This window comes from Musa acuminata, chromosome BXJ3-8, assembly GCF_036884655.1.
Source record: "Musa acuminata AAA Group cultivar baxijiao chromosome BXJ3-8, Cavendish_Baxijiao_AAA, whole genome shotgun sequence".
Taxonomy (NCBI): Eukaryota; Viridiplantae; Streptophyta; class Magnoliopsida; order Zingiberales; family Musaceae; genus Musa; species Musa acuminata.
This window is the reverse complement of record NC_088356.1, coordinates 2,665,291-2,687,351: the sequence shown is the minus strand read 5'-3', so window position 1 is coordinate 2,687,351 and position 22,061 is coordinate 2,665,291. Positions and strand designations below refer to the sequence as shown.

General features: G+C 36.2%; 1 protein-coding gene across 5 annotated transcripts; it reads left to right on the top strand.

The window, feature by feature from the left end:
* Window positions 1-545: 545 nt before the first annotated feature.
* Window positions 546-20,804, top strand: LOC108953544 (myosin-1-like). 5 transcript variants are annotated; one of them, XM_065163407.1, is made up of 27 exons: window positions 546-1,063; window positions 1,173-1,739; window positions 2,101-2,202; window positions 2,283-2,426; window positions 2,520-2,670; window positions 2,779-2,806; window positions 2,936-3,101; window positions 3,245-3,308; window positions 3,406-3,419; window positions 3,514-3,598; window positions 4,026-4,129; window positions 4,239-4,377; window positions 5,016-5,134; window positions 5,229-5,381; window positions 5,467-5,556; window positions 6,766-6,843; window positions 9,237-9,395; window positions 10,198-10,398; window positions 13,312-13,502; window positions 13,589-13,724; window positions 15,118-15,247; window positions 15,521-15,667; window positions 15,760-15,878; window positions 17,024-17,236; window positions 17,632-18,157; window positions 18,799-18,963; window positions 20,076-20,804. In XM_065163407.1, exons 2-25 carry the CDS (start codon window positions 1,260-1,262, stop codon window positions 18,088-18,090), a joined length of 3,672 nt encoding a protein of 1,223 aa, XP_065019479.1. In that variant the 5' UTR covers window positions 546-1,063; window positions 1,173-1,259; the 3' UTR covers window positions 18,091-18,157; window positions 18,799-18,963; window positions 20,076-20,804. The 5 variants fall into 5 exon arrangements, with proteins under 5 accessions (XP_065019479.1, XP_065019480.1, XP_065019477.1 ...); XM_065163408.1 differs by having other exon boundaries at window positions 549-1,063; window positions 9,324-9,395; window positions 13,297-13,502; XM_065163405.1 differs by having other exon boundaries at window positions 549-1,063; window positions 13,297-13,502.
* Window positions 20,805-22,061: the final 1,257 nt, after the last annotated feature.

Sequence of the window (22,061 nt, the reverse complement as noted above, 5' to 3'; positions counted from 1 at the left end):
TAGATCGAAAACTATTCGGGGTGTTCTCGGCTTTATGTGCTTGGCACCGTCGATTGTGTACCGTGTGATGGTCGGGTGGTCCGATCCATCGTCTCCAAGTAACGATAGATTTGATTCATCGGGTTCGATTCGGCTCGAAGAACAGATGCAAATATCTGATCACTTCTAAATCATAAACATCACTTAATTGATGTCATGCAGCCGATCGAATGAAATATGCCATTCGATGGGGAATGCATACTGGAGATTATGATTCCGACACTGATCCAAACAAATCGAAAATTTCAATCTTCCCAGCTACTTCTCCTGAGCAAGAACACGTTCAAACCCAATGGTCCTGTCAATATATTACATGCAACCTACCAGAGAGTCTCTTCTTTCTCGTGCAAGATTATGTGACTTGGAACTTCTAAGATAAGCTCATGATACCTTTCTTTGGCTGCTGCTTGCAACAGAAGCTTCAGCGGAATGAGTTCTTTTCTGGTGGCTGATATGAGGTCGATGCCGTCACATGGAACGTTCGCTTGTTGTGGAACGTTGGAGATGCGCTCTCGACCCTCGACATCCAACGGGCTTCGAACGGACCCCTTCGACATTGACGGTGGGCCGAAGGGCAGTGCCGTTCCCGTCTCGCGAATTACCCAAACCGCCATCTCAAGGACGAGCGCCTCTCGTCTCCTTGCCATTGCCCGTGCGCGTAATTTTCTCCACATCGAAGGGCTTTCCTTTCGAGAACCCGTCGCTTTCGTTTTCTTGATTTCTGCTGTTACTGTGGAGAAGTAGAAGAAAAGGGACGGATGGGTCCCGTGCTCCTTTGCGAAAATTTGAATTCCCGGGGAAACAAACCCTAGTTTTCCCTTCGAAGGAAGCTATTTTTTGTGTTTTAGCCCCCATCTCTTCTTACAGCGACGCTGGTAACTCGGGTTTTAGTTTGATTTTTGGAGCAGTACGGTGATCTCCATCCCCGCCTTCCTCCCTGTCCTCGGTGATGAAGGCTTTCTTGCGTGGGCGTTGCCTTGATTCCAAGTTTCAGGGTCTTCGGCAAGGGCGGGATAGATTCCAGGTTCTTATTTGGTTCCCCTGTGCTCAATGTGTTCCGAGTATGGTGTTACAGGGTCGTGTTCCTTGAACTAAATCCGCAGGAAATATCTCTTTTTGACTCTGAACTGCAGGAACTCCAAAAAAGATTGCGGCTTTCATGTTCTGCATTGAGAAAGTTGTCATTTTGGTAGTTATTTTCAATTTGAGGGTTTGGAATCATGTCAGCTGCCACTATGACTCCTACCGTCGCTCGGAGCTCACTGGAGGTGATGCTGGATACTATCAGGCTGAGGGATGAGCAGCCAAAAGATCTGCCACCGGCTTTGCCGGTCCGCCCCACCTCGAGGGGACGCCTCCCCACTTCAAGAAGGTCGTTGGCCGTCAATCTTAAACTAGACAGAAGTGCACCTGAGGAACTTTTGACGGACTCTATGAAGTGGGATGACAAGACGGAATATGATATGCCAAGGGGTGATAAGGGGGCGGTGTTTAGAAGTGGAATACTTCAAAGTAAGAGGATGGCAAAGGTGGAGCGACCATTAGAATCTCCATATATCAAGATTACAAAGAGAGACAGTTATGAGGAAAAAGTGGAGGTAACCGATAATCGAGCGAGTGCTGCTGTCCAGTTGCCGTCAGCAGTGTTGCTGGATGACAAGTCAGAATGGTGTGACACAATTAAATATGCCCTAAAGAAGGTATTAGTATTTTTCAGAAAATGTCATCATTATGTTCTCTGATTTGCTTGATTACAAGAAACATTGCTGTCGTTGCCATGACATCTTTCAGAATTTGTGACTCATTTTATTTTGTCCAAGCATGTTAGCCTTTTCTTTTCCAAGGAAAAACATGGTACCTTTGATGTGGATTCATGGAATTAATTCACTATAATGACATTGGAGATTTGCTTAAATCAACATGTAATTCTGCTGCACCGTTTCAGATCTAAAATTGTTGAACTTCCTCTGACATGCACAAAATTTATGCTCAATTCTTTGGCATATTTATTCTTTAGGAAATTTGTCAAGCACGTTACTTATGGTGTCTTCTTCATTTCAGAACCTGCAGGTTTGGTGTTGGATCTCCAATGCCAGGTGGGAGCTGGGCCAGATCCATACAATTTCCAGAGATTATGTAGATATTTTGCTGTCTAATGGCATTGTAAGTTTTTAATCTGTAGGTTGTAAGTCTGCAGCATTCTAATAAATGGCACCCAAGTACTAACTAGTGTTTCTATTCAGGTTCATTCAGTTTCCAGGGAAAGTATCTTACCTGCCAATCCACATATCCTTGATGGTGTTGACAATCTTATACAACTTAGTTACTTAAATGAACCTGCAGTTCTCCACAATATTAAATACCGATATGCCAATGATTTTATTTATGTAAGCATGTTTTTGAACAGACATTACTCCTGGTAACTCTTCCTGTGTTTTCTATGCTTTAACTTATTTGCTGGTTTCTTTTCCTTTCTTTAGACCAAAGCAGGGCCTGTTTTGGTTGCAGTCAATCCATTCAAAGAGGTGCCCCTTTATGGAAGAGATTATGTTACAGCTTACAAGCAGAAACTCAAAGACAGCCCACATATTTTTGCAATAGCGGATACTGCTTTTAATGAAATGATGAGAGGTAGACAAGTGTCTTTTGTTGAAAATTGTGCAGTTCTCTTAGTTATGCCCATTAGTGGTTACATGAATTTCTGGACTAATTGATAATTCCTGTGTGCGGGTTCTGCAGATGGAGTAGATCAATCTATCATAATAAGGTGGTTATATCTTTTCTCTCCGTAGGAATATGTGAAACTTTAACCTATTTATGCTTCTTCTGCTTGTTAATTAGATAGAAAAATTGAGTTAGCTTTGCTTGATGAACTATTCTGTGTAATGAGTCACAGTGGTGAAAGTGGTGCTGGTAAAACCGAGACAACAAAATTTGCAATGCAGTATCTTGCAGATGTTGGGGGTGGTGGCAGCATAGAGGATGAGGTTTTGCAGACTAATTCAATACTGGAAGCGTTTGGAAATGCAAAAACTTCAAGAAATGACAACTCCAGCCGATTTGTGAGTTTGCCCAAGTCCACTGAAAATTTTATTTATTTTCACCAGATTTTTTACTTGTTAATGGACATGTAACCCTCAGTAATGCCAATATGGAGCTTCCAATTTGATTATTGTTTGAAAATCTGTTTATTTATATGCTGCAGGGAAAGCTAATTGAAATACATTTTAGTGCCGCTGGAAAAATTTGTGGTGCTAAGATCCAAACCTGTAAGAAATTATGCCTGTTTGCTGCTTCTCATTTTATGTTTTATATATCAACTGACTTTTTCTCCTCTCTTATTCTTCAAACTTTGATGCATGCAAGTCTTACTCGAAAAGGTACTCCTACAAAGGTTAAAAGATATCTTAAATTAGAATAATGTTATTGATATGATATTTAATGGTGTATGAAAATTTTCTCTTGTACAAGCAGTCAAGAGTGGTTCAGAGAGAAACAGGTGAAAGGTCATATCATGTATTCTATCAACTTTGTGCTGGAGCTTCTTGTGGTCTTAAAGGTGATCATGTTTTTCTATTATGGCCTTAGTTGTTAAATTTTGTTATTATTCCCTTATTTGATGTTTAAGATATATTATACTATGGGTACTTTCTGATGCTATTATAGTGCAGATTTCTTTTTATTTTGTTTTCCCTATTTATAGCAAGGATAATTAATTAATACAAAAATTGCAAGCTGTAAAATGATAAAATAAGTCATTTTTTGTGTCAGTAATCAGTCAAAAGATTTGATGATGAGGGTAGAATAATTTGGAAAAACCCAGATAAATACCTTGTAAATTGTTTTTCTGTTCTATTAGCAAATACAAACTTTTTCAGTTACTGCATTTACTCAGTTATCCTGATAGGCTTGTAAATCTGAAAATCTTTAGTCATATCATGTGTCTCTTGTAAACTTATGTCATTCATGTGTCTCTTGTTATGCAGAGGAGTTGAATCTGAAAGCAGCCTACAAATATGAATACTTGAAGCAGAGTGACTGCTTGACCATAGATAATGTTGATGATGCAAAAAGATTTCATGTATTAATGGTAAATTTCAGTAGCTCACCTAGGCCCATTTTATATTACCTTGAACTTTTTTATTGAAGCTTTTTAAAAAAAATTGGCATTAAATTTTTTTTTAAAAAAAATTCTCCAGGAAGCCTTAGATGTCATCAAGATCTCAAAGGAAGATCAGAAGAATGTGTTCTCCATGCTTGCAGCAGTACTATGGCTGGGTAACATTGCTTTCTCAGTGATTGACAACGAAAATCATGTCAAAGTTATCCTTGGTGAAGGTATACTATTTTATATGTGTAACATAAATCGCTGTCTCTTGTTCCCAGTATTTGGTGCCTCAAACTCTTTGATGATGCCTCTTGCATGTTTGTTTAACATTAGAAGCTTCAAATGAATTTTGACGCTACTTACTGGTTCAGCACTTGTATTGGAGAAGTTTCTATGTTTAACCTAAGAAACAAGAACTCTAGCTGAATGCAAATCACATGCTTGGTTAAATACCCTTATCTAAAGTTTAGAGTTTGAATGGCCAGTGATATTGAGTTATGCCATCCAAGTTGAAAATACAAAATTATGAAGGCTTCATTCAAAAACATAATTGACATATCATAATAAAAATATGGTTTTCCCGCTCCAAACAATTATGGAACTTGGTGCAATTCTTTTGAGAAGCCAGACCACAATATTACTTTGTTTTTATTCCAAAGTCTAGTTGAGGTAACAAAAGTCTAGTATGTTGCAATTTACTGGGTATGAGAGGATGAAGAAAATTTAATCTTCTTTAGGCTAAAATATTAATAGATAATAAGTTTTCATCATTTCATGTTCACATTTTATTATATTAAAGGAGGCAGTTAAAGTTCTTTCATTTTGGAAGATATATCATGTAATTTTTTGGGAGTTTGTCTGTGTGCAGGAGTAACTAATGCAGCAAAGTTGATGGGTTGTGGAGTACCAAATTTGATGCTATCTTTATCAACTCGTAAAATTCAAGCTGGCAACGACAGTATTGTTCAAAAGCTTACATTACAGCAGGTCCAAATTTGCATCTGTGTACTCTTCTCCATCAATATGGTGTAATGCCCAGTCTTCATATGTTTTTTTTTCTTGTATCTCTTTCTTATTGCAGGCAATCAACACCAGGGATGCATTGGCAAAATCAATTTATTGTAATTTATTTGACTGGCTTGTGGGACAAATCAACAAGTCACTTGGAGTAGGCAAATGCTGTACCGGACGATCGATCAGCATTTTGGATATTTTTGGTTTTGAGTCTTTTAATGTATGGATCCTATGGTTACATTCAATTTAATATCTGCTTCACATTATGTTTCTTTTTTGTTGGACTAACATTTGAACCATTGCAGAACAATGGGTTTGAACAGTTCTGCATCAATTATGCTAACGAGCAACTACAACAGCACTTCAATCGTCATCTATTTAAACTTGAACAGGAGGCAGGTTCTAAGTTTCTTGACACTGCTGTTATTTCTTTCCACTAGTGGGCTGCTTTATTTTCTTATACTGCTGAGCAGAATTCTTTGCTAAATATTTTATCACTTTATTATAAAAATATAATTTTCTTATAAATAATTTAAGTAAAAGTGGGCTTACCACTTCTATCTCTTGCACATTTCTTTTTTGAAAATGAAAGGAGAAGCCTTTGACTAAAGCAGTAGAAAATTCAATAAGCATACCGTGTGCAATATGGTTTAAACATGAAAGACTGGTCACTGTTCATGTCAGTTAAAATAATTGGCACATTTCAAAATCCGATTGTTGGGTTTTGATAATTTAACATCTGAACTCTACTGTATCTACTGTCCACTCATACTGTTTGACATTGCATCTTTCTTGTACAAGGAAATTCAATGTTTGATTCTGTAGGTAACTGCTCTGGGTGGAATTATGTTGGAAGAAAAGAGAAAAGAAATATAAAATGAAATGGAACTTAGATTAAAAATGGCATAATTTTGAAGCATGGACATGCAGATGAAACCATGCAGATTCACTAATGTTACTAAACTTAAAATAGGAGGACAGACGTGTGAGTAGATAACTGCTATGATTTTTTATATGGATATAGGATACAACTCGGGGCCTTAGAAGGATAATACAGACATCTATTTCCTTTCTCTATCACCCATCCAACTCCTAAGTCCAGCTTGATTCGGAGTTTTTAATGATATTGACAAGTTTTGACTGGTCTGGTAACCAGTTTAGTAATGCATTTCCACAGGATTTGATTTTTTTGCTTCTTCGTAATCGCTACTTCCAAATGCAGTATTTGCAATTCCTAGCACAGGTTCATTTGAGCTTCATTCTAAGAAAAGTCATGTGCTGAGTTCATCATGCACTTGAAATACATTTCGAAGACAGCCTTAGTGATCAGAAATTCCCACTTGCTGCATAATCATGACAGCTTGCAGTTCTTGGCATACCTCAGTGCCTAGTCAGTGCACATATCAATAACATGATAGTCTTTGTGTTGGTTATATTTTGACACTTTTTTTTAAATGAGTATGGTCTATGGTTTAATCCTTTTATACGCTAGGATCTTTTTCCCTTGAAAATTGCCATCAATCTGATTGAATTTTTAATAAGTGTTATTAGTCTAATTGCCAGTGTTTAATGAATATCCTTATTTCTATTCTTGCTTTCTGTAGGAATATGCCCAAGATGGAATTGATTGGGCCAAAGTTGAATTTTTGGATAACGCCAATTGTCTAAACCTCTTGGAGAAGGTATTTGTCATATGTTCAGAAATGTTGTAATTTATGAATTGTTTCTTTCGAGTTGATTGCTTGTGACTTTGTGGTAGATCTAACATGTGGATTATAAGTTTATAATTATATTTAACTTTCATATGAAGCCAAAGATAACCCTGGGGGTGGTTGTTTCACACCCAAGCATTATATGATTGATTAGGAAAGTTCAATGTGGTTGTAATTTTTTAAAATTTAATGTGATTCCAGGCATGATAACAGCGTGAATAGTGTTAATGGTTGGAGGGCCCAAATCCTAGGATTAGGGAGCGAGGGGAACCTCCATGATATTAAGAACCTCCATGCTAGAGAAATAAAAAAATTGCAACCTAAAATGTACCAATTCCAAGGTTTTTTTCTTATGGTGCTTCCTCTGCTGAAATTTTATTTCTCTATCCATTGCTACATTGAACCATATCAATTTGTTTTGTTTAAACAATAACAATCTTTTTTAACTATTGGGCCCAAATGGTAAACTTGAACCAACATAGTCACATGGTCCTTTTGACCCAATTGGCCTGAATGTTGAATTCACTCATCCAAATATGTGGTCCAGGTGATTTGGGTGGTCCAGATACTGGATTTTTACCCTGGGGTATCTTTAGTTCCTAATCATAAGGTAGGTTTAACATAGTGTTCTGGATATAGTATTTCCACGCTGGTGTATCTTTGGTTCTGAATCATAAAGTAGGCTTAACATAGTGTTCTAGTCTATCTACATCACTTGTGATCTAGTTTGTAACTTGCTGTAGGGCTATTAGCAATGATTTAAATTCTGGTTTATATTAATTACCATTTTACTGGTATTGTATGTTTGTGTTGCTTTGATTTGGTCGGCATCAACAATTATATCTGTACTATGTTCCATGAGATTGTCTGATTTGATCATGGGCCATATGGTTCTACTCTCGAAAAAGAGACCTTTAAGGTAAAGGGGTGGATCCTTTCTTATGAGCCACAATCTTTCCTCGAGTCTCCTTGATGTGCAACTATTGGTTTGTCTAGCCCCTGGTTGGGATGAGTATAGTGGGGACATGAATGGCCACCAACATTTCATCAATCAAATTTTGGGGGTTTGATGATCTATGGTGTCTTTTAGGTATTGTCCATGTGGTCCATGGGCAGCATGATTGTCATTGAAAAAGATGCCAGAAGAGAAAAGTGGTGGATTCTTGCTTATGAGCCCAGACATATTTTGAGTCTACCTAACATGGGGCTATTAGTTTGTCACCCGATGTATCCCTATCAAGGGAGGTTTTATGAAACTTCTATCAAGTGAGGTTGTACAAAACTTGTATAGCATCCAATTGTTAATCAAATGTTGGGTTTGAGGATTTGTCTATTCCTTAAACTATTGTCTGCTTTGGTACCACATGGTATGCCCTTACATAACGGTACCTCAAAAGGAAAGGGATGAGCCCGCACCTCAAAAGGAAAGGGTGGGGCTCTTGCTTATTAGCTGCAAGTTTCCTCGACCTTGATATGAGGCCACTGGCTCGTCCCCCATTTATTCCACAATAGTTAGTTTTACTTCAATATTGTTAGCATACTAGTAGTATTTCATATTGGTATACTAAGTAGGTCAGTACACTTTGGTATCTGAATCGTTGACCCTTTGTACCTTGCTATAACCCTCATTTTAACTTAGAGAAATCCAAAGAGAACCTTGTTTGTTTAATTAAATTATTTTGTAGTGTGCAACTGTGGAACCTAATCTTCAACTATTATAATTAGCCATATTCTGGTTTTTACTGGTAAATGTTTGGTTCAACTAATCTTAATATGGACTTCAATTACTGAATAACATGGTCTTTAATGTTCTTATTTGTGAGTTTGATGTTATCCTATAACTGTAAATGTTTTAACAAGGACTAATATAACAGAAAATTTGTGCTGTACATAAGCAGACTTACTGTAATGCTTAGCAGATATCTTAAATATTGGCAATGCTAAGTACTAAATTTTCGGCTATATCCTGGCTTTTCAATAGGGTCATGCATGACTCAATTAATCTTGTATGAGCTTTAATTTGAGAACAACTCATGAGGTTTTAAGCTTACATTAATGGTCTTGATGTTCCCATGAACGAGATAAGGTTGCTTCCTGTAATTCTAGAATTATTTTTCAGTATCATATATGCTATATTTTGGATTACTTTTATAAGTTCATTTCTTATTCTGGGTTGTGTTTTTTTTTTTAGGTACCTGACAGCATTGGGATTCTTTGCATTCTTCTGCTTGCTTTTGCCAAAATAATTATATCTAATACTATCAAGCATATTTCCTCATCTCTAAGTTAATGAGAACAATTTCATGGTCTATAATTTTAATATATTGGAATTATGTTAAATCTTGCTTTTTCATTCATTACAGAAACCTCTAGGGGTAATATCACTTTTAGATGAAGAGTCAACTTTTCCCAAAGCTACTGATATGACTTTTGCTAACAAACTTAAGCAGCACTTCGCTGGTAATCACTGCTTTAAGGGGGAAAGGGGAGGTGCTTTTAGGATTTCCCACTATGCCAGAGAGGTCAGATTCTATGCTGCTTCCCTGAACAGTTTTTGATAGAATTTAAAGTATCTTCTTTGGTTACTGTAATATATGAAATCCATTTTTAGTTCAATGAAGTTATACTCTTGATTATATTAACTTTTCATATGAAAATTGTTTTTTGCACATAAAGAAAATTATATCTTGAATATGCCATTTGGCTTGGACTGCATATAGTGTTGATGATTTTCATTGGAACCATAACGTGGGAAAGTGTCTATAGATTTTCAAGAAAAGATCTGTGGAATTATTAATTCAGCATCTTGTAATTTATTTATTAATATTTATTTCAATCACTATAAGTTGTACTCAACTCTGACAACAAGCAAATAGTAAAAGAGATGACCCAGCACACATGGCTTCTGTCATTGTGGGGTTTGGGGGTGATTTGTCCTAGAAGGAAAAGCTTGTTTTTGTGACTTGAATCCTAGACAATCAAGTCACTTTATTGTTGTATCAAGGTTCACCCTTTACAGGAAGCAAATAGCAGTGTTCTGAAACATTAAGCGACGTCAACTAAGATATTGTCCAAAGTAAATAGTGCAGTGAATCAGATCAAAGAAAAGTATATACTTTGTCCTGGGTTCATTTTTCCTTAGTTGATGAGCATACAGTATTACTTCAACTTTTTTATAAAAAAAATTTTGGTCTCTGAACAAGGCATCAAATGAGTTATATCTCGTTAGATTTGTTAGCGTGCTTAAATCATTCTTTCATTTTAAGCAACCAACAATTTATTCACTGGTCAACTTCCATAGACTAACAATTAGGTGGATAACAGGTTTTATATGATTCAAGTGGTTTCCTGGAGAAGAACAGAGATACATTGCATGCTGATTTGGTCCAGTTACTTTTGTCATGTGCTTGCCAGCTTCCACAGTCATTTGCCAACAACATACTGCAACCTGAGAAGGAGTCAAGCCGGTTTCGGCAATCAAGTAGTTTTGACCTACAAAAGCAAAGCGTTGTGGCAAAATTTAAGGTAGTTCCTCGTTTGAAATTGGAAGTAAATATCCAGTCATCTTAGAGATAATATTATTGATTTTGCTTCCCATGTTCTTTTTGGCATGGATGATTTTCTATTTAATATGTGTGGCTTGCATCTAGTTGAGTTACATATGCTATGCATTCATTTCTGAAAAATAATGCATGTCTGTGCTACCATAATAAGTGAAAGTGGTCCATATCTTGTCTGCACGGTTTGCTTTCAGTTGAACTAATTCCCATTTGGTCTATAACTGAGTTGTTATTTTTTCATGAAACTAAGTCTCTTGTTCTTGTCAAGTTCAAGGACAAAATTGGAGATTTTTGCTTTACTCTCAGATATCTTGGAATATTTGTTTGATGACTCAGAACTTGTTTGATTTTTCAATTTGTGTATCAAGTTGGTTACCAATCTATTCCAAGATGCCAGAAAGTTGGGTGTCTTTCTTGAAAATTTGATTTCTGATTTTTCAGTGATCATGTTAGATTGGAGGGTTTATCTCACTTTATTTAGCTTTGCCTTTGCCTGTTGTCAGTAGCTTCTTGCAATAGTTCTTCCATGAGGGATCGCCATTTGTTATTTCATATTGGTAGTCAAGTTCATCTGCCTCATCTCCTTTGAAGCACTTTCGTGGTCAAGGCCCTGTTAGTGTCCAAGTTTCATGCTTATGGTGTCTTGCTTTCATGTTCTTTTCTTCCCATCTTGTCTGTCATACATGTTCAAACCATATAAGCTTGGAGGTTACTATTTGCAATTCTCTTTTTATTATTTACAACCTTATTTTATTTTATTTTTAATATTTTTAATCTATCCCTTTGCAAATGGACATAAATACCATCTTCTTCCTCTTCTCCTTCTTTCTCCTCGTCTTCTTTCTCCTTTTCCTTATCTTCTTCTTCCTCTTTGGAGGACGACGTTGAGGGGGTGGTGAGTGGGGTCGAACAGCATTGGCATTGAGCGCTGAACAACGATGGCAATGAGCATAGCGATGTCGGCAGCCAAGATAAAATAAAGTGTTGCGAGGAAGAAAAAAAAAAGAAAAAAAAGGGGATAAAATCGATAATACTGGGGCTATAAAAAATAAAATAATATTTAATTTTTTTAAGGGATTGTTAATAGTAAAAAAGGGGCTGTAAATGGTAAGCTTCTAAGACTTTTCAGTTTTCAAATATCCTATCATAGCCCAATTTAATTGATAGTCTAAACGTGCTTGATTCCTTGTCTTTTGGTTTCTACTAGCTCCTTTTAAGGTTTGCACAATCAATATCCATCCTAGGATCAAGGACTAGGATCCAGCATGACATGCAGGATTGAATAGGTAAGAAAAAAAAAAATCATATATATATATATATATATATATATATATATATATGTTTATGTTTATGTTTATCAAAATTTGAAATATTAGGATTTATTTACACTAGTCTAATGTGTTTAGGTTATATAACCTTGAGTCATTTTAGTACAAAAATTCCTATAAAGGATATATCGGTTCGGACATGGACCGGTCTGCAGACCACCCTGTTTCGGGTGGTTCAGTCCAACTCAAAAAAGAAAGAAAAAAACCCAAAAAAATATAAACTAGGGCTTGTGAACATGAGCCCTCTTCTCGCGATGCTTCTGCCATTGTTGTTGCTTCGTGATGTTGTTGTCATTGCCATTGCTGCTGCTTCACGAAGCCATTGTTGCTTTGTGATGCCGCCATCGTTGTGTTCCTTTTTCTTCCTAGGTATACTCCCACCTCTTCTCCTCCTCTTCTTCCTTCTCTTCCTCCACCCCTTTTTCATTTTTCTTCCTCCGCTACTGCTTCCTCTTTATCGTTTGTATTACATCTCTATGTATTATTTTCCAAAATTTCTTTGTTCAAGAAAACTAAACACCTAAAATATCTCACAATATTTCATTGCACTATTGATTTAAATTTACATTTAAATTGCTTTTGCTATATAATTCTGGCTCCAGAAGCCTTCCTTGAACCTCTAACTCATAAAGAGCTTTACAGATAGAACATTGCTTCCTTGAATCCACATGCAAATGGATTTTTGATAAAAAACCAGCTAGGGTTGGTTGGACAATGATTGGGATCATCTATAAGTTCACTGGTGAGTATTAAGATCAGCAGGCATTTGTCTGGGATCTGTGTAAACTGGATTGACTGGCACTATAATTGATCATACCACCAAGATTTGCCAGAAATATGTCAGGATCTATTGGATTGTTCTAGGATCCCGACATGAAAATTTAGGGATATTTGTTTTGGACTTGGCTTATACTGCAAACCATGAATCATAGTCTTGATTGGATATTTGTTGTGATGCCATTTTACTTCTGCTGATGTATCTGCAGATTTTGTAAATCACGTATTGTCAGACTTCAGTCACACAGAAGTTTAAAATATTCTGATATACACAATAATGACTACTGGCTGACATGATTGTACAATGCCATGCAATGATAGTATTTGTTAGCCATGTGCGGATCATGAAGAGAAAACTGGTCTGTTTTGAGCCAGAAAATGCCTGCATGCCATTGTGAATCGACATATCTGGTGCATCCTCTGTGCTGTGATAAGCACAGTACTCCATGATGCTTTTGTCCTTACCTAAAAGGATGTTGCTTCTGTCTTTGGTAAGTCATGATCTCCGGTTGCATTTAGTAATATTCTAACAATGACTGAAACCACAAGCGTCTATGCGGTTTTCTTAAGAGGTTCAACCATTTTCTTTCATTTGTTTAGACTGCATAGTTTATACAACTTCCACATGTAGAAGGGACTTCTGCATGGCATGCCAGAGGACTTGGACTAATGTTAGTGAAATCTTGTGGTTGATCTTGGAAATTTTGATCTAAATTTGAAGGCAAACTGAACTTTGAAATACTTTAAAATGATCCTAGGGTCAACTTTTCAAGTTGATGCAGCGGTTAGAAAGTACTACTCCCCATTTCATTCGGTGCATCAAGCCAAACAGCAAGCAACTTCCCAGCATGTACGAACATGATCTTGTGTTACAACAGCTAAGATGCTGTGGGGTCCTTGAAGTTGTCCGGATATCCAGGTCAGGCTATCCAACTCGAATGACACATCAACTATTTGCTGAAAGGTAATTTGTGAAATTTTCTTTTGCCTCAAGAATGTAATGGAGCAATATTTGTGGGATTCTGACATGCTTATATTTTTCCCTTCTAGGTATGGCTTTCTTCTTTTACAGACTTCAAGTTCTCAGGATGCACTCAGTTTGTCAGTTGCCATCCTACAGCAATTCAATGTGCCACCTGAGATGTATAGAGTTGGTTACACAAAGTTATTTTTCCGCACAGGACAGGCAATTTCTTTCTCATTATCTCTTTAACATTTATCCCTTTTGCATGTTTGACATGTCTATGCTGGTTATTAAAACCTAATCTAAAGGTTCACTTGAAGTAGACAGACAATTGCATTCTCGTAAATATCTTGTTCCTGTTCTCTCTCATACATAATAACCATTGACTTATGCTTTTTCTCTGAGTTTTTGTTTGTCCTCGAGGACTGTCGGAGCTTAGAGTTTTTGAAGGTTCATTGAACTAGACTTCCTTTGCAGTTAAACGACTATCTTTTGGATAAATGATAGGATATATGACAGTGATGTTTCAAGTTTAGTGCTTACAAGAATAAAACCAAATATACATATTTTTTATGTTGTAATTGAACTGTAACTGTTCAATTTTGTGTATTGATATCTATTATTTGCTTTTGTGCTTGACAACAGAGTTTCAGAACTTATATAAATTAGGTATTGAAACTTCTTCTAATGAGCGTTTTCTATTAAGTTTTCTTGTTGTGATGCATCAGAACTTAAAAATTGTCCATATATGTCTGTATTCTGTAACATTGAAAACATAACCCACTTCTTAGTTTTTAGATTGATAGTTTCTATTTTGATCATTCTTAAATGTTCTTAAATGTTTCAGGCATGCATGATTATGATGAGATTCTCCATTATACATGCTGAACCAGTCATTACTTACTAGTAAAGCATTCTAGTTAGGTACACACATCGATCCTTTATCAGCTGATGTGAATATGTATAGAACAACCCAAGCACCTCTCTTTATGTGGGATCACTAAGGTATATGGGTGTCATAGTTCTAATACAATAATTTAGTGTACATCCTATAATCCAGACTACAGGAAAAGTACTTGGTGTGATATTTTTATTCAACTCTAGGTTAGAAAGGAAAAATAAATTTCCCTAAGTTAACAAATTTTGATCATCATTAATGAATTTGGTATAATTCTCAATTGCCTCAGAATTTCAATATATTTCTGAAGCTTGAAGATTCCCTATTCATGTCAGTTGTAGTATCTTTCTGAGCCTATTAGGTTTTTTAATCATTATCAGGCTATATATTAATCTACAAATAGATACCAAAATCATAACCTTAGCTGACCATTATTTATGGGAGCCTCATTCAAGCTTGTTCCAATCTGATGCATGAATCTTTTGTTTACAATCACTTATTACTTCCTATCATAATCATTCAGTACAACTCAATACAGTTTGGTATGTCCCATACCAACAGCTGGTTGATATATCGGTATGGACCAGTAAGACAAATCATGTTTTTAAATGTAGCAGTCACACCTACCATAATCTTATGGTAACATACTTTTTTAACATCTGTCTTTTGTATGCGGTTATTGTTGATTGATCTTTTCTGGCATGTGTATGTATTCAGATTGCTGTACTGGAAGATGCTAGAAATAGAATTCTACAGGGGATTGTTTGGGTTCAGAAGAACTTTCGTGGTCTTAAAGCTCGTAATTTCTATCAACGGCTGAGGAAGGGGGCAACTACATTACAATCATGTAATGCTTCTACAAGCACTGGGAGTAGCTATTCTCTTGCTGTAAATATTGATTTTTGACCAGGCTTTTTGTGCATATACAGTGAAACATTTGCACTTGTTCTATAATATAATAGTGTTTTATGGTTGCATTAGCCAGATGGACTTTCAGATTCTAATCATTTCTGTCATTTTTCAAGCATTTCTATTTTTCTCTTTTGAGAAAACTCATTCAATTTATGTTGAGCTTCACCTACCTTACTATACTTCATTGGGCTTTTGTGATTAAAAACAGTTATCCGAGGTGAAAAGGCGAGGTGCGAATTTGAAGTTTTGACAAGGAGATGGAGGTTTGCTATTCTCATTCAAAAGCATGTGAGGCAATGGATAGTGGGGACAAGATTTAGTTACCAGCTGAAGGATATTATACTTTTGCAGTCTGGTAACATAATTATAGCTTGTAGTCGGGGATCTAGCTGTTTTCTAGTTCCTTTGTGTCATTTGCCCTCATTAGAAATTTCATCTTATCTGTAGCTATTCGTGGTTGGTTGGCAAGGAAGACTTTTATCAACTTGAAAATGCACAAAATGGCAAAACTCAATCATGTGGAAGTGAACAAAAGTTCAGAAAGAAATTTTGCACAACTTATGAAGGTATTAACTTTATAATTCTATGTAAGAAGAAGTCTGTTCAAAGACCTATCAGTCTTCAAGTGCAATATCAGGAAATTTATTTTTTATTCTTGTTCAATAAAAAATAATCTACCATAAGCAACTCATCAGCAAAATTTCTGAAGTTGTTCGAAATTAATTTATTGAGTTATTTGGTACTTTAATCTTTAGAGCAAAGTTGAAACTGTTGACTTTTTTTAGCAAGTACCAGTGTCATGCTACATTTCTTCTTGTAGTGTTGTTATAGAAGACCTTTTGTAGTCTAGGAAGTACCATTAAGGATCATATGAGCTAATAATTGCAGATTAGTATATATAAGAGAGGAGGATGTATCTATACTAGAATATTGATGTCTTACTGATGCCTAGCAACAGAGTCCTGATAACTAGAATGCACATTACCTGTAACTCGAGGAAGATATTCAACATCATAAATGTCTTACTTGGATCTTTCATATGTTCATTTGGTATACCATAATAAAGAACTAAGCATATTTAGATCCTTTTCACTTCCGTAATCCCTGAACTATTTGTTTTTTGGTTCTGCATTCATCAATTGTGTTTTCTTCTAATGAAGCCTTATGTCCTTCTGGAAAGAAGATAAAGAGAAATTTATAAACTTTATTTTCATTCGGAAAGTGAGATAAAACAGGTTCAATTAATGGTCCGATACAAGGTACTGGTATATTGAGCAGTATACCAATCTCTATTGGCCAGTACTACTGAAAACATAAGAAATGAGTATTGGTTGATGCTGAATTATATGGTCTAGTGCTGGTCCGTGTTCGGGTCGGAAGTATTGGCTGGTACAAAGCAGTCCAGCTGGATCAAAACCATGCTCATTGTTAAGTGAAGTCAAGTTAGAAAAACGTAAGAAGCATAATAGCAAAAAGAAATCTGGAGAACATAGAAAGAAATATAACATGGGAGAAGCACATGGTGTCAAAAAAATGGCTTGATAAGACTATATTGAGTCGTGATCGATTGAAGCAACAATTTTCCGCATGATCATGTCAAAAAGCAAGCTTTCCTTTTTTATTTTGATTAACGACTATAGCAGACATATTACCTTTCTATAATATTTTCCCAGATTAAAGTTCTTAAAGTGCCATGGTTACTAAATGATAGGACAAAACCAGTGAGCTCCCTCAAATTCACCCAGCAGTTACGGACGAACTTCACAGGCGTGCCTTAAGGGCAGAAGCAGCATTAAGAAAAAGGGAAGAAGAAAATGCTATCTTACAGCAGCGACTTAAACACTATGACACAAGATGGTCAGAATATGAATTGAAAATGAAGTCTATGGAACAGACATGGCAAAAACAACTGACTAGTTTGCAGGTGATCTTTTTTTTTGCTTTGGTGAAATTTCTAATTGTTTTCTTTTCTAGTTCTATAATATACTTGGTAAGCAAGATGCTTAAAGGTTCCTCTTCAAATAAAATATATGCCGTAATTTAGTATGGCTTCTTTTAGGAAAAAGGAATTTATAATTTCTTTTTCCATTTTCAATGTAAACTTTGCTCAAAATTCAATTTTAGTTTGTCCTTTTCTCCAAACCGATTCCCAACTGACAGAAAAGTACCCTTGGAAGCTTTCTTGAAGTTTTGAACTACTTTTATTGTCAATTATTTACATGCAATGCAATTTTCTCTACGAGCTTTTATTCTTTAATTTAGTATGCAGAGGAAATAGTCTATGACAAATACCTAATGGAATTTGTGTCCTTTATACAGTCAACTTTAGCTGCTGCAAGAAAGAGCCTCACTTCTGACATGGTAAATCGACCTGGACAGCTGAATATGTCAGCAGTTAACAACTGTTATGACTCCGAAGATACCATATCAACTGTCAACCAAACACCAGAAGACACTCCTGCCAAACAGTCCATTGGTGCTGAAGAAGTAAGGAGCAATGATAGCAAGGAAATTGCAGTTATCCACCTTGTAAACGAGTTTGAGCAGCAGCGGCAGGTATTTGAGGATGATGCTGGGTTTATTGTTGAAGCTAAGTCAGGGCAATCAAGTTCTAAGATAAACCCTGATGAAGAGCTGCAAAAATTGAAGGCACGTTTTTCTACTTGGAAGAAGGTTTACAAGTTGCGGTTACGGGAGACAAAGGCATCACTTCAAAAGTTTGGTAATCCTGAAGAGAAAGCATCCAAAAAATGGTGGAGCATAAGAAGCATAAGATAAAGTTGATTGTTTTCATACAATGATCCTTTCCAGTATATCGATATCACACATGCTTGTTACCGAATTGGTGAGGACCGGAAATTCTGTGTTTTTGCTGAAGTTTGAAGTTTCAGCTATCTTTGAATAGTACTAAATGGATTATCTTGCCAACTTCTGAAAAAGTTGGTGATGTCTTTTCCTGTATGATGTACCGATAGCACAATTGTGAAGCCCTATGGTCCCGAAGAAGGTTGTTTATTATCCTTTTTTTTTGTTCATTCAGGGAGAATATATTCATCCATAGGTTATGAGAGGTTTTAAGTTGTGACAGAGAACATTCTTATGTAATTATCAGTAAGTTTGACTTTTAAACATGAATAAATTAAATTATTTCTACATCCTCCCTTGTTTAGTTTATTAGCAGAATTTGCATCATGTTGTTCGAGACTTATTCTTATTTTAGATGATTTGCTGGGTATTTAATACATTCATCTTCATCTGCAGCCAACCTTCCTCCTTATTAATACTATGTTAGTAGGTATGAGGCTCAGCTGTGTAAAACTTGTGGAAGCAGAATTCTCAGATTTTATCAGATATATAATTTTATTTGATCTATGATGGGTGAAATTGCTTAAGGCTCTCTTCTATTAAGATCCTTGTGTCATGTATTCTGCATAAATGTTTCAAACTGTTCAATTTTTTCTAAATTTCTCCTGTGTTACTTGGCAGGTTGAGAATTCATGTGGAGAGTGAATTAGTGAGATAAAAGTGCTGGTCACAATGCAGAAGCTTTGCTAGGACTTTCATTTAATTCAACATCTACTCTAACTGAATGAACGAGCAATGAGGATGGAAATGGTTTCTACACACTAAGAAGCTCAGAGACTTCAACTGGTATGTTCTTCTGGGATTAATAATGTCATATCTTATAGATATTAATCAGCTTTACTTAGTTTGCAAATTAGTGCCAGTCTCTCTCATGGTGCCAATCGAGTTATTGACTTTCCTTGGAATTATCATTTTACTACTTACTATCTATGGTGACACTGTTAGTGGAAATTTTTAAGCAGTTATTATTAGACAAAATATATGTTTAGGTTGTGTATTGCCTCCTGAGCTTGAGGTTCAGATAAATGTTAAAATCAAGAATCAAAGACAGCAGTTTATACTTCCAAAGATCTTCATGTGGCTGTGGCCTTTGCTGTGAAATGACTTCATATGTGGATTTGTTGTTAACTTGTGGTTTTGCAAGTTATATGTGAGGTTAAGATGCAGTTGATAAGTTGGACAAAGCTAGCATGTTGTAAGATGTAATAGATGTCATTATTTTTCCTCTTTTTGTTACTTATGCAAGCTGCTGTTTTCTTCTTTATAAAAGCAGTAATTTAATATGATTTACTTCTGGTCTCCACATTGTAGCTTCCATCTCCGCACAATGAGCGAGTTCACTATTTTAGTTTCGTTCGTGATGTCTGGTATATATCCTTGTACAAGATCATTAATTTGTGAGTGAACATTTTATGCTTTAAGAAAATGCAAAAAAGATATCTATGTTTGGAAAAAGGAGAAAGACCAACATACATTAAGAAGTATAATGAAAAATTGAAGGAAAAATTATCGCTATAAGGAAAATTCATATTTTAATTCTGGTCTTACAATCTGCAGCATTCTGCCACAATAAGGATAGAAAGAGTGATATGTAAAATCATGGAGCATTACACTTTTGTAGTCTCCTGCTCATTTTGGAATCGTGTATAAGTTCTCTTAATCTTTCATCAAATAGATTTTGTATGGCAAACTGCCCTTCAAAGGAGCCAACAACCGCTATATAGTCTTTGGAATTCTATAGTGTATTGCTCTTCGAAGGTGGAAGTGTTGCATTTATCTTTGTAGAAATGATATCTGGAATCTCCAGTTATCATCCATTGTAGGTAATATTTTGAGAAATTGGACATCTTTTATAATTTCTCTGTCTGTGCTAAAATCAGCATGTTATAATGCTGTAGTTGCAGGACCAATGATTCAGAGAAGACTTTTCTATCAAGCATCACTGTCTTATCTCACTGTTCTTGGAATCAGAAACTTTGTGGCAGCTTCAGTTGAATTCAGTACTTGAAATTTTTGTCCAACACATTGTCACTGCAAAAAATTTGTATTTTTCTCATGGAGAAAAGTGTCAGAGCTGGCATATACACCATCCTATAGTAGCTGGCAAGCCATCGTGCTTAATTTAAATTTTCTTTGAAATTGAGTACGTGCAACGGAAGAAAACCTCAAAGAGCATCACAATGGAGTTGACTGCTAACATTTGCTCAAAGCCCATTTTCAAGAGGAATTCCAGTATGGAAATTAGTGAAAGGCCTTCAAATGCAGCAAGGCAGAGGTTTGCAAAATCACATCTGGACGGTGTAAAGATTTCCTGAGAGGTAAGAGTGATGGCAAGGTGAAATTCCTACAAATATGTAGAAATATGTAGTAAGCTTTAACAGTTTATATGTATACACTCTTCTGTATGTTTCGATCTGAATCTCTTTATGGTTTTGTATTTGCTCTTTGTTTGGTCACACTGCAACTCATCTTCAATCCGTTGATTGAAGAGGATGGGCTTTCTCTAACATGTGCAATTTTCTGGAAGTGGGTTCTTTCTTGTCATGTAAAATTCTTACATGGGAGTGAATACTTGTATTTAAGCTTCCTCGTCCATAATTTTATCATTAGCTGTGGATTCTTTGACATTCACCGTGTGCGCTCTTTCTTTACGACTGTGGAATGAAGGATTTTGAAGTTCTAATTGGTTTTATGGCATGTTCTTACTTATTTTCTTCTTCTGGTTAATGAGAGATCTATTGGGAATTGGATTTTGTTACTCAAGGTGATGACTTTTTGTCACTCATCACCTTCCAAACCATTTTCCAATGCAACAAAGCAATGATGACAGATGCTAATTAAAGTGTTGTCACATCCCACTCTCTGGGAGGTTGTCAATGATGCAATGATTGGAGGTGCATGCACCTTGTGATTTGTTTGATCAGAGGGTTCTTGGATCCCAAATGCATCTCTGTTTCACTTCCAATCCTAATAGGATATTTCCATCAACTTTGTGTATGGTTATTTATGAGAGTTGGAGTTTCTCCATTCAATCATTTTCCTTTTTTTTTGTTGTTGCTGGATGGATATATCGTTCTTATACATCTTTTCTTTGTTTTCCGAGCTTCTAGCGAATTACAAATAGAGTCAGAAAACATCAAATCTTTGATCTTTGATTGAGTTACGAAAACTTTTGAATAATTATCCTATATCTGAACTGAATTCTTTCTAGTTAATTTTTTTTTTGTTCTTAATTGTTCTGAAACAATTAGGAGAATTCTCTGAAGGGAAGGAAAGAAAGAAACATGGATTTTTTTTTGTGGTACAGATGCATGTATGGCAAGCAGCAGAGAGCTTCTTAGCTTCAGGTGGCTTTGCTGTAGCATGTTCAGCGTATGGTGACCATCGTGCATTCCCACAGCTCAACATGATCTTGCAACCACTAACCAGTCTTGCAAACACACCACGAGGCAGAAGAATCCTTTTCCCTCTGCAGCCGCCCCCTTCTCTGTGGATTCTCCCCCCCTCGCATCCCTTTCGAACGCCTTGAAAAGCCATGCCGAGGAGCCCTCTCACCTCCAAAGGTTGGCTTTAGACCATAACACGATAGAAAAGTGGATGGGGACATGTGAGTGCAGGCGGTGGCGACAGGCGTCGACGGAGAAAAGATAAGGAGGCAACCCAACCCAAAGACGGTGTCACATTTCAGCGGGTGGCTTTCTTCGATATCAACAAGTAGAACGGTAAGGTAAAGAGAAGATTAAATGGGTCTGTTAAACACCTTAAATGCGATCGATCGTAACTTACACACACCTAATGGAGACATCATCTGCTGTTGCGATTGATGCTGCGACATGTTCTGCCAATTCCTTCCTTAGCTGTACTCGACTACACGCAACATTAGA

What these genes read in the sequence shown, in the direction of transcription:
- LOC108953544 (XM_065163405.1), top strand. Translation starts at nt 1,260, where the DNA reads ATGTCAGCTGCCACTATGACTCCTACCGTCGCTCGGAGCTCACTGGAG. An exon ending in TTTTAATGAAATGATGAGAG is followed by an intron (nt 2,671 to 2,778) that starts GTAGACAAGTGT and finishes CGGGTTCTGCAG; the next exon opens with ATGGAGTAGATCAATCTATC. An exon ending in GGCAACTACATTACAATCAT is followed by an intron (nt 15,248 to 15,520) that starts GTAATGCTTCTA and finishes GATTAAAAACAG; the next exon opens with TTATCCGAGGTGAAAAGGCG.